This window comes from Diabrotica undecimpunctata, chromosome 5, assembly GCF_040954645.1.
Source record: "Diabrotica undecimpunctata isolate CICGRU chromosome 5, icDiaUnde3, whole genome shotgun sequence".
NCBI classification, from domain to species: Eukaryota; Metazoa; Arthropoda; class Insecta; order Coleoptera; family Chrysomelidae; genus Diabrotica; species Diabrotica undecimpunctata.
This window is the reverse complement of record NC_092807.1, coordinates 143,405,019-143,418,502: the sequence shown is the minus strand read 5'-3', so window position 1 is coordinate 143,418,502 and position 13,484 is coordinate 143,405,019. Positions and strand designations below refer to the sequence as shown.

Genomic DNA, 13,484 nt, shown 5'->3' with positions numbered 1-13,484 from the left:
TCTCCACCCTATTCAAAATATAATTAGAGAAAGCCTTGACTATATGGAAAAGAAAATGCGAAGGCATGGGAGTACCGGTACGGAACGAATACCTATATACGTTAAGCTTTGCAGACGATCAAGTAGTGATTGCACAAGACCAAGACGACCTCTGCGACATGATGAAGAAACTACAAGAAGAATATACCTAGGCTGGCCTAGATAACCTCGCGAAAACAGAGTACCTATCTACAAGTGAAGAAGAAATAGAAGATCTACAGATTGATGACAACGTAACAATCAAAAGAAAGGATAAATTCAAATACTTGGGGTTTATAATCACGAAAAAGGCAACAACAGAGGAAGAAATTATACAAAGATTAGGACAAACAAGAACAGCAACCCGATAACTTAACTCATTATGGTGGGATAGATAGCTAAATATGAAGACAAAAACACAGATTTATAAAACATTAGTGCGAAGTATTATGACACATAGGGCTCAAAAAACAGCAGTAAGATAGTAGCACAGAGATGAAATGCCTGCGAAGATGCTGCAGATTAACAAGAATGGATAGGAGAAGTAATGACGAAATAAAGCAAAGAACATCAATAGAAACAGACATACTAACATAGAACAAAAAAGAATAAAGTGGTATGGACATGTAAGAAGAACTAGCGACAGCAGATGGATAAAGAGAATAACCGAATGGAGCCCCATAGGAAGGAGGAAAAGAGGACGACCCCGAAAATCCTGGAGGAACGAAGTAGATGACGTCATGAGTAAGAGAGGCCTAAACGATGGAGAATGGGACAACAGAGAGAGATGGAAACGGTTGAGCGAGGGAAGGCTGTGAATACTGTAGAATCCCTGAATATATATATATATATATATATATATATATATATATTAAACTTAGAGCTAAGATTAATACTATTATAAAAATTAATATTAAACTCACCAGTCTTCCGGGTTGAACCGCGTCGATATCCATTTTGCCGAGCTTTCGACATCCTCTCTGATGTCTTCTTCAGGGCTTTCGAGGTCCCAGACACTACTACACTCACTAGTCACTTCTAGTTCACTCACTACTCACGTAGTAGTGAACAGTTCTCCCCTCCTCAACCTATTTCGCTAAAGACTATAAAGTGTAAACACGTACCAAAAATAGATCACTTGAGAAAGGCACTCTGCCGAAACAGCTGTAGTGATAAGATTTTATATTAAATTTTGTGGAAGTTTTGAAAAAAAAAGTTTTCAATGTTTTATTGATATAATTATTTTTATACCTAATTATGGTACTATGACGGGAGAGATTTAATTTTGATTCAGAGTATAAGCGGATGGCAGATGCCCTGCATTGAAATTAAATCTAAGGCCGTCTTTCTGTTTTAAATACTAATTTTTTTTCCAAACTTGCCACATTGTTTTCAAATTCTTTTAAACTATTATTAAGATAAAGTTATAGTTATCATATCTTCTATTTTAGTCAAAATCTCCGGGAGTACAATCGCCATTAGACAACAGAAAAGATAAGGACAGGGATCGAGAAAAAGAAGCCGATAGAGAACGAGAACGTGAGAGAACAGATGTAAAGGAAAAAGAAAAGAGAATATCTCGTGAATTGAGTCCATTGGATCACCGAGGTGATAGTATAGCGGCGGAAAAGAAAGCGAATAGAAAATCTGGCTCAAATTATAGTGGAAAAATCGAAAGTAGATCTCCGGTACTTGGAAGTTTTATATACCCGCTTATATCAGAGGTAAGTCCATAGTATATTTATTGCATTCGTTCAAAATTCCTTTCCGTATTTCCAAAGCTTGTTTTAAATACAATTTGAAAAATGTTAAAAACCTGAAGACCATCCTAGGATCTTGGCCTCAAGCCTTTGGTTGTCCTGAAAGGACAACTTTAACCTAGGGATGAGCCACAATAGACCTATTAGATCGAGTGGGATGGTGATTAACCGCCCACTTATATTGAACCTAACCTAAATTGGATCAGTGAAGCAAAATATAAAAACAAGTGGAGAGTGAGAAGGATGCCTATGTCCAATTCTAGGGCTTAATAGGGAATTACCTCAATAATTATTTGTTCTAACGTTACAACTAGTAGCTCATGTTCATGTTTATGTATTACTCTACATTATTATCCTTGTGAAATCAATGACTAAAATCTTTACATATGATCTTATATCTTTATATAAAAACAAATATTTGTATGTTTAGTTACAGAGAAAGCACCAGTACAACAGGCGAAGCGCGGAAGCGTCTCATAAATCAAGTGACGCGATAGAGGAGCTCGAGAATGCGTTTGAGATTGCTGAGAAGACAAGCCCAGGTATAAGTGAAATGTTCATTTGTGAATTGGTGCAAAAATTGGTGCCATCCATTTCAGAACAGAGACTTAAGGGGGTGTTAGATAAAGTTGTAAGGTGAGTTAAAAAAGACATTTTAATTGTCTACGAGTCCCTTCCCATATCTGTTGGCCCAACGTTAGATGGATAAGAAAATTTAATTTTAGAGAACAGAAATAAAGGCTCAGCGTAAATTTTAGAAGTTTTTAATGCATCGAACAACATTTTTGAATTTCCTAATTGTAGAAAATACTTTATAACGTAATGAAAACTATTGATTAAACAGAATAATAATAAATTTAAAAAATCGCTTAAAATATGTAATGTTAACAAAAAATGTGAAAGTTTACCACTGAGTTACATCCCCTTTATTTTTAATGATATCCACAATTCTTCGAGATATAGTTTTTACCAAGTTCTGACAAAATTCTAATTTAAACGAGTCCCATACTTTTTGCAATTTTTCCTTCAATTCGTTGACGGACCTGACAGGATGTTTTCTCAAAGCTTTTTTCCATTTCGCGTCACAAAGTCTCTATCGGGGCAAGTAGGGACTGTTAGAAACCAATTCCAGAAGTGGTATGCCATGGTCTTCAATCCATTTTAAACTCTTTTTTGTGGTATGACAACCTGCGCCGTCCTGTTGGAAGACAAAATCTTGCGCTGATGTTAAAGGGTGTTCCATAATCGGTAAAAGATTCTTCTAAAATATTCAAATATTTGTCCGTGTTTACAATCCCATCGATAAAATATAACTTTCCCACACATTTAGACGAATTGCTGTCCCAGATCATGACAGATGTAGGAAATTTGACTTTTCTCTTCAGACAGTAGGGATGGAAAGTTTCATTTTTCCTGCGAATGACGCGACTCCTACTGTCTCCAACACACACTTCAAATCTGGACTCATCACTCTATTGTATTGAATCTCATTGCGACCGAGTCCAATCTTTATGCTCTTATAACCGTCTTAATCTATTTTTCTTTTGTTGTAATGTTAAAATTGGCTTTTCCTTACACTAAAATAAAATGAAATTTATTAAAAACAATTTGTATCAATTTTTTCAACTATAAAACGTACTTTGTAAGTACCAAATCCTAATTTGTGGGCCTCTCGGTGACATGTTGATCTAGAAACGTGTCTTCCAATAACGTCACACCATAAAACGCTTATAAACTCCATATAATTTGCTGGTCGATTTTTCACTATAATGCGTATTCATGCCCTTCGATCTGCTTCGGTTGTTTTACTTTTTCGTACATTTCTAGGTTTTGTGACGACCGAACCTGTAGTTTTGTATCTTCTGACTATATTTCTTACACTATAGCGTGACAATCGCAATATATTCGCGATTTCCGAATTGGATTTTCCAGAATTAAAAAATCTAATAATAATTGAACAAATTTTCTCATCGATAACTTTACCTCGCCCCATTGTACAATCCATAAACGGCAAAAAGCTTTACAATACTACAAAATACATTTGACATTAACTGACACTATTATTGTTTTGATGTCATTTTTCCATAGCTACCTCTGGATTTAACGTAATTATGAAAAAATCAACGTATGTTGACATAAGTGAATGCATAGCCAGTGTTTAGTGAATTTTTTTATTGTTTAAAATAAATAAAAAAAACCATAAGGGTACTGTTTTTAATAAATATTAATAAAAATGCCATATTAATTAATATGAGAACTTATAAAAACATGCAGAGTATAATTTGTTTATGGTAATCGACTTAAACTGCAAATTCCATAGGTGGGCCAATTGATATGGGAAGAGGCTCGTATAGTCGCCTATCCATTTAACAAACTTCTCGCGTTTCTGTCCACGTAATCTCGGGTAGGAGCTAGATTCTCTGAGACGTCTAAATACATCTTGTCAACTTAATTTGTAAAATCATTTTCCATAACAAAAAACCACGACTAATAAGAAACACTTGAAAAGTTATTTACAGAAAATTGATAAGAAGTCGCGGGTGCTAGTCGAGCTGTATAGCAGATAAAATTGTGCATATGTGAAATATGATAAAACATATACTACATGTGCCAAAAATAGGTCATATCAGCCAACTCACCATAAAAGATGTTTGCCGTGTGTAAAGATTATTAAAAAATTTAAGTTATACGATAAACGATACCAATATTCCTTACACTGTACAGTATTATAGTAAAGTTTCAAAATTCTAGGCAATAAATTTTGAGAAATATTAATTGAGTTGTAACGACAACCAGATTGTGATTATAGATTAATTTTTCATCTTCTATATTAATACTGGATTGGATTTTTTCAAGTAATGTCTCCGCCACAAACAATATATTCCTTTTATATAAGAATATTGTTTCTACTTCTTATCACATATTTAATGTTCATTTGCGTTAATGCTAACAATAATACACATCATGATATTCTGGGTATCAAATCGGAATAATACACGAGTCCCGAATAGCATATTTGATACAATCTTCGAGCTAAATGCGTTTTTGAAGTTATACTTCTATACGCGCGCTCCAAGTTGGAAATTTGTATTGGAGTGAATCTGTGAAATCATTACATATGTAAGATAATGAGTAAGAGAGAGACAGAAGATATTTTCTCTCTCTCTCTTACTCTCTCGAATATAAAAATATTCCTTTTGTATATATAATTTAATATTATATATATTATATAAAGATATATATACATATAATATTATACATATAAAAATATATTTATTAATATTATTATTTATGTGATATGTTTTGTATTATTTATTAAATGTTCATAATTTTATTAGTCTTTTGTATTTCAAAATAATAATCTCAATAAATCACTGTATGATCTAGAACTGTCAATTTGAAATACATTTGTGTCATGTCTTCGGTAGTATAGTAGTCAGTATCCCCGCCTGTCACGCGGGAGACTGGGGTTCGATTCCCAGTCGGGGAGGACTTTTTTATTAATATTATTACATTATTGTCATTTTTAAATACTTACTAATATTGCATTTTAATTTGTATTGTATTATTATATGGAATTATGTTGCACTGTATTGTAGTGTATTTTTTTATGTGTAATATTGCCATTTTTAAATACTTATGAATATTGCAGTTTAATTGGTATTGTATTATTATATTAATAACAAAATAAACAATGAATGTTACTTGCAGAGTATGTGTAAAAAATGTTTGCGTTCAACGCCTTTTATACATATATGAAAATAAAAATATACATTTTCATCAAAATATTGATTGAATCCTTCAGTGTTAATAAGTTGTTATTAATTCTGTTTCTCTTTCTGCTATGTCTTACTTATAGAATTACATATGTAATGATTGTGCAGATTGACTCCCAAATAAATTTGTAACGGCGAATGCGTGTATAGAAGTGTAACTTCCACCGGCAGTCCCACTGGACTGCCACACCCGTTTTTTTCCTCTGGTTTCACCATCAGAGTAAACAATCATCATCATCAGCTATTCCATCCATCGTCGGATGTAAGCCTCCTTTTGGTGTATCCATTCATTTATGTTTGCTGTTTTTTGCATCCATTCGTGACCAGCTATTCGCTTGATGTCATCAGTCCATCTGGTTTGAGGTCTGCCTCTACTTCTCTTACTTGTTCTTGGTCGCCATTCAACAATTCGCCATTCAACGATTGTCTTCAATTCTTCCTATGTGTCCAGCCCAGTTCCATTTTAGCATGGCAATGTTTTGGAAACAAATCACTCGAAATAGATAATCTCCCAGCTGAACTATATAAACGTGGCCACGTTACCATATTCGCATTACAGCAGCTTATAAAAGAAATATGGACACAGAAATCCCTCCCCAATGATTGGAATACTTTGCACCATACAAAAAAATAGGAGATATCTTTGAATGCTCTAACCACAGAGGAATTACGCTTCTAAATGCAGTGTATAAAATATTTTCCACAGTACTACGTCACCGTATGGCACCATATGTAGAACGGATTGCAACCATGAGAAAAATCATCAGATTGCAACCCTGAGAAAAATTTTAGAGAAAACTGGAATATGGCATAGATACTCATCACATATTTATAGACCACAAAGGAGCCTACGACTCTGTGAATAGAAGGGAAATGTTCAAAGCAATGAAAGACCTAGGAATACCAAATCAATTGGAAAATTTAACAAAACCAACTCTTGAAAAAGTTGAATGTAGAGTACGAATTCAGGGGGAACTCTCTGAACCTTTTAAAACAAATAATGGACTGCGCCAAGAAGGTCCTCTCTCCTGTATACTGTTTAATCTGGCTCTGGAAAAAGTAATATGTATGTCACAAATCACAACGATTGGTTCAATATATAATAAATTCTTGCCAATGCTGATGATATCCATATTGTTGGAAGAACGGAAAACGCTGTACGAGAGGCGTATGTAACATTAAAAGAATCAGCTACAAAAATAAACACCAACAAGACGAAGTATATAAAAATAAGCATGCGACCACAAATCCTACGACCACTTGTTATGGAAAACGACGTCATCGAAACAGTTAACGAATTTGTATACCTGGGAGCTCTCTTTAACACTGAAAATAAACCGCACGGTAAATTTGCACGGGCAACAGATGCTCTTTTGGGCTCGAATCTCGTCGTTAAATCCACAATTATATCGAGAAATACAAAAATAAAACTGTACAAAACAATAATACGCCCAATCCAAACATGTTGGTCAGAGACCTGGACTCTATATACTGGACTTGCCATATTCGCCTTCTGATAATGTTAATAGTTTCTTTGACCCTTTGGAGGCAGTCAAACCTAATATATATTTACTTATTTGGGGTGATTTCAACATCGATTCATATAAAACGAATTCTAACTACAATAAACTTGTATAAAATATTTGACTGTCTGGATTTAGCGAGAATGTCTTTTGGCCAACTAGAGTGGAAAATATCTCAATTTTATGTATCCATATTTTTCAAATTTACTTTTTAAATTTAAAATTGGTTATATTATATCCGTCCACCCAGGACATATAATTGATAATTAAAAAACTGGAAAACACCACATTCCGCATATTTCTTAGCGCTAGGGAGAAAATAGTAGTACATATAATGTTTAAAAAGTATTCAATACAAGTAGCTTTACATCTAACTGTTACAAAAAAAAATGTACGCCACTGGAAGACCAAGAATGACGCTGACCATTTCTTGTAATGTAGTGCCTACAATTTTGAAACTATACTATAACAAAAAACGTAGCTTAAATGTTAGTTTTCGATCTAGTGTATCGCTCTTATATGTTGCAAAAGTAAAAAAATATGATTTAGAAATTCCAAAATACTAATTAGAATTTTTTTTTTCAGGGATACGTTGTAGGAAGAATTTGGTATAGATTTCAGTGGAGAGTTGCTAATTGAAAATTTGTTGGTTCGGTTGAAAGTTATTCTCTCGTTATTCCAAGTTGTTAAAAATACTTACCATTTACATGACAATATCTTATATCTATTGAGCTTATTACTGGTTAAATTTTAAGCAGATATTCATCTTATAGTGTAATAGTTGATGATTAACACCACTATACCCCCTCACCGTTCACGTTTTCCAAGGCAATTCTACGTCAAACTTATCACATCTATTTATTAACTAAACATAACTTCTTAGCAAACTTGTCAAATCCAGTATATTTGATACAGCGAAGTTAATTAATTCAAATTTATTCATTTAAATTGTTTTATAAATTTGATTATTTAATTAACATATATTCAGTTTCCACCAAACGTCTTTAACAGTTATAATTAAAGGCATTGCTCGCTATATTATAGTGTTTGTGTTTCACATAATCAACTGTTTACTTTATGTGGTACTTTTGGGGAACTTACGGAAAATACATCCGTACTTGTTCATTATATCCGGCAGACAGATGGACGTAATAAATCATTGAAGTACTAACCTAAAACGGATGGGGCTATTATAGCCTTCTATGCCGAGTCCAAGCTCAAACACAGAAACCTATCTGCTATGTAGTAATAATAAATTGTAGATGGCTCCATAAACGTCGATTTTAAAAAGAACGTTTTACAAAAACATGTGCATTTTACAAATTGCTAAAAACCAGAGGTTATGTTACAAAAAAATACATAGTGACTTGACAAATGACAGTTTTTAAACTTAACACAGAAATATAAAAATAACATAACGCAATCCTTCTTATTCTCAGAACATCAATATTTTACACTACCCAAGACAGAAATAAAGAAAAAGTTCAAAAAAAAATAAAGTTCAGAAACTCTAGAAATTAAGAAACTAGAATATAATATTGAACTAATTGAAACTACGAGTAGTTTTTAATCTATTGCCGATATAATCGATATTAGAATAGATGGAGCTTGGTTTAAGGGAACTAACTATACACTGTATCTAAACACAGGAAATTAAACATGGTCACCATGTTTTTCAAACAACTTCAGAGGCCTACATTTTTTTTTTCATGAAAAAGTGTTTTAAATTTAATAGCTGTCCTATAGTAAATAGGATGTGCTGATCACGAATCTGTACTTCGTTTTTTTCCAGCACGTCAGGTTTTCAAGAAAAGTTATTTGAAAAAAATTTTTCATAGAAACTGCCAAAAATACTGAAAAAATATTTGTTGAAACTTTATTTAATACAAAATTGAATTGTTCTTAAAAAAAGAATTAAGTATGAGCTACGTTAGACAATATATGTTTTTTTTTTAATAAAAATTACTAAATACCAAATTTAGATGCGGGAACATTATCAGTATTGTTGGTTGATAAACGATTTCATGCAGTTATCGTTACAGTAGATGTACATAGACCTACAGCAGATTTGAATGTCCAAATAGCTTCAGCTAGCTACCCAATAAGCACTACTGAAAAACAAACGGCTGTACTAATCCAATTGCCGATTTAGAGAACGAAATGGATGGCTATAATGCTTCACTAATAGACTTATAAAAGTATTAGCTAACATTAGTAGGCCGCCGGTAGAGTTGACAAAAAGTATTAGCAGAAGATAAAACCTTGCCAGTAGAGTATGTTCCTATACGAATTGCGCCACTACCCCAACCAGAACATTTAAGTTATGATACAAATTGCAACAGCTGCAACAAAATTAAGTTTAAAAAAATATTAACAAATGTAAGCCGTATCTAGTAGGTATCATGATCCAAACAGATCTCAGTAACTTTGATTTCGGAGTCGGATTAGGATTTCCACTGTATAAAATTTCACTACCACAAAAGCATCGGCATTTAACATCGATTCGGTTATGTTTTTTTTTGGAATAAACAGCCACTACTCCGATTATTTAGGTTTTCTGGGTAATTACAGTGGATCACTACGGTCATAACGTAATTCATCAAACTCACATTTTTACATAATTTTAAAATTGGGAGAAATTCAGGTTGCCAGTCAAAAAGTGGTCGCAAATATTTTTAATCCAATTAATAGTAATTAGTAATTAGTTTTTGATAAATATTTTATTTCGTTCATTTATTTTTTAAATAAAACAACGCTGCTCATGACGTATATGCATGTTTTTATATCAAATTAAAAGCTAATTTTTTTCTTAATATGATAATATAAGGTTGCCTGAGAAAAATTGTCACAAATTGGGGTTGTCAGCTCTTAAACGACGTGACTTATCAAAGATAAAGTAAAATAGAGTTAGGGCACAACGACACTGGTTTGACAAGTGATAATATTATTACTATATGTCTATGGACGCATGCTTTAAAATCTCACACAACTGACATTTCAAACCAGTAGCGTTGCGAGCTAGCTATCTTTTATCTTATTTTTGATACCTCACGTTTTTAACAGCTGGAACCCTAATTTTCGACCATTTTTTTCTCAGACAAGCTTATCGAGGGCTGAGAACCGTAGAGTTCCAAGCGACATTTACAAAAATTTTCAGGAAACGAATTTTAAAGTTGGCTGTCAAATAAAACAGTTCTGACAAAATTATAGTTTGTGGTATAAAATGCAAATTTCATTATTTTTTAAAAGGTTACACTTGTACTTGGAACCTTATGGCACTGTAACCGCTGTACCTGGAACTTTGTGAACATTTATAGGCAAACTTAATATGCTCAAGCTTTTTTTCAGTCATAGATTTGGGTTTCGTGTTATCGACCGGAGCTACTACAAAGTCAGCAGTGGAATTATTTATGGGAACCACTCTTTGTTTCTTCTTAGTACTGCTGGTAACTTTACTAACATTGACTAGAAAATTCGGCGCTGTGATCATTCAGCTTATACTGAACAGTAAACATCTTGCACATCCTTGCACAAAACGTACTTGACAGGCTGTAGTGTAAGATATTTTATTATATTGGTATAATGATGCTGTTTTTTGAAGTTTTTAAAGTATATTGGTTTCAAATTACAATCACACAGAATGGATTTCGTCTAACACAAGTCTAACAAGCGGTAGTGGAGACCAAATATCCGTAATCGTCATAGCTTTTTCTATGCGAGAATGGATATTATCGACAACCTGTGTGCACGAATGACCAGGTATGGAGTATTTCATAGTTACCATTTGGATATTAGGATGTATGTTCAAGAAGTCAGTGAGTGCTACTGAGATCATAGAGTTCCTGTTCTGAGGAACATAACTATCACTCCACTTGATTATCTTATTTATTTTCGGATGTTTTAAAACTACTTTCTCTAATATTTGTATTAGGGAACTAAACAAATCATTGCCTGATTTCCCACATAATGTTTCTGGGCATACTGCACAGTAAACTTCTGAATCAACAGAATTGTGAGCTGTCAAATTGTATACATTTATTTTTTGTTTGTAGAACAGCACATAGACTTCAGATTTATGACAATTTCCCGATCAAAACATATAATGGCACACTTTGAGTTTTGTTTTTTTTTTTTTTTCATTTTCACGTTCTTGCGTATTATCAATTTATTTGTAATGTGGGAGTGATATGTCTGTTCTTCTTCTGCATGCACCCTGTTCTCTTTTTTGGCCAATCTATAGTCCTCGCAGACGTCATACCTATCCGTTTTCGGTTGCAAGAACTCTAGATTATGCTCAAAATTAAAAATGTGCCTATACAACGACAGCGTTTGTGGAGGTATATTATTTGCATTACACATTTCAATGTACAAATCATACAATTTTTGAACAAGTGTTGGGTTTAGATATCTTCTTTTTGAATTTTTCCTACAATAATGTGCCTCTACATATGGAAAAGATTGTATGTGTTTTGTTATTCTTCTTCTTCTTCTAATGGCGCTACAACCCTTTGTGAGTCTTGGCCTGCTTAACAATGTTCTTTCATTCTGTCCTGTCGGATACTTTCCTTCGCCACTGCCTGATGTTCATGGTTTTAAGATCCCTCTCTACGTCGTCTATCCATCTTTTACGGGGCCTTCCTCTTGTTCTGTTTCCTTGGGGCTTCCATCTCTGGATTACTTTTACAGCTCGATTATCTGGCATTCTTTCTAGGTGACCAAGCCAGTTTAGTCTTTGGTGATTTTACAAATCTGACAATATCTGCGCTCTTCATTAGTTCATCCAGCTCGTGGTTCATTTTAATTCTCCACGAACTATCGCTGCATTGGGTTGGTCCAAATATCTTCCTTAGTATTTTGATGTGTTTTGTTATTACTTCAAATAAATGAACAAAATAAAATTTTTATCAAAAATTTGTCAAATAATTAAATTAAAAATTTTTGCCGCCACTTTTTAACTGGCACCTATTATCAATGTATTCTCCTAATTTTAAATGTATGTACAAATGTGAGTTTGATTATGAACGTAGTGATCCTCCAGTGGGATCTTAGGTTATAATTGTATCGTTTATTAGAACCGAAAATGCTTCTATTTACATATACTGCATAGCTACTGGGAACGAAGTTCTTATAGTTAATTTTGAATACTTTGTATCAAGAATACTGGATTTGCCTCTTAAAAAAGTATTTTTTAGGAATTTCGACATTTGTAATTAGAATTGTCCTCAGTAAGGTTCGAGTTTCCAAGATTATTTAGTTAATAATGTTTTTCATAATGGAATAAAAACGTTATGCCATGTCCTCTTGGGATGCATTGTATATATGTATATCTAGATTGACCTATATTCTATTATTAAGATCATATTTTTTCTTGCAATGTATTTTTTTAGATGTGTAAATATATATCAATAAATAGTTACACTGTTATCATTTTTTTTTTATATCATCCTTCTTCTGCTGCAATAATGTAATTTAGTGTACAGATAGGAATTGGCTTTGAGAGATATACCAATGTCCTGAAGTGTAAAGTAATTAAACATAATACATAGACTATTACGATGGATTGAGGAGGTGTGGCACTCAAAAAAGGATTTGTCACAATAAATCACGTGCTGAGATTTTGGTGTCATTTTAAAGCTTATTTTGAACCCCACAAGTTATTGGATAAAAGTTTGATCAAAGCAAATTTTTTAGTATGGTTTTTCACATATGAAATATAGCTAGCTAAACAAAATAAGTTTTATCCACTATAGATTAGAAAAGGTTTAGTCACAACCAGCCAATCACAGCACAGCATTTGCCGTACCCATGATGCTCTGTTGTTTGAGGTTGTGAGTTTTAACAGCGTTCTCTTAATCTTTATTGTTACCGTGTCGCAGAGCTAGAAATGTTTAATTTAATATTAATTAGGATGAGTGAAGTTATTGATGACTATTTTAGAAGTATGGAAGATGGATCAAAGAAGAGGACTATAAATCCACGGAAGAGAGAATTGGCAAGGAAAAGATGGGTAACCCAACTGGAAGGTTACAATATTTTTAACCCGTACTCACATTACTCTTAAAGGTTTTCTTGTAAAAGCTTGACTCCCAGTGACATTGATATATAAATCAGTATAACTACTAGGGGAAGATTGGACACTGTTTGACACCAAAAGCCTGCTTTAGACGCCTGGACGATATCTCAGACTGTAAGAGAATTTTCATAAAAAGAGAAGTTGTTAATCTACAAACTAACTCTTGGCCAAAGGCCTAATGAACTTTGTGTTTAAATGTGAGACGCAGCCATGGAAATCTCTTCAAAAGAAAGGTTGGCCTGCTAAAAAATGCACCATTGTAGAGATAGATGAGTTGCCACTCATTCACAGCATACCGCCAGCCAAAAAGAAAGATGTTGACAAGCTTTTGACG

General features: G+C 33.3%; 1 protein-coding gene across 3 annotated transcripts in view; it reads left to right on the top strand.

Moving 5' to 3' along the window:
- Window positions 1-12,501, top strand: part of LOC140441911 (serine/threonine-protein kinase 26-like) — a 109,361-nt gene extending 96,860 nt beyond the window's left edge. For 2 of the 3 annotated variants that reach the window (XM_072532910.1, XM_072532909.1), the window contains 3 exons: window positions 1,470-1,742; window positions 2,209-2,414; window positions 7,663-12,501. In XM_072532910.1, the coding sequence (XP_072389011.1) occupies window positions 1,470-1,742; window positions 2,209-2,414; window positions 7,663-7,675 (492 nt within the window). In that variant the 3' untranslated portion in view covers window positions 7,676-12,501. The remainder of the gene's footprint in view (window positions 1-1,469; window positions 1,743-2,208; window positions 2,415-7,662) is intronic. The other variant, XR_011951049.1, reaches the window with a different exon arrangement.
- The last annotated feature ends 983 nt before the right edge of the window (window positions 12,502-13,484 follow it).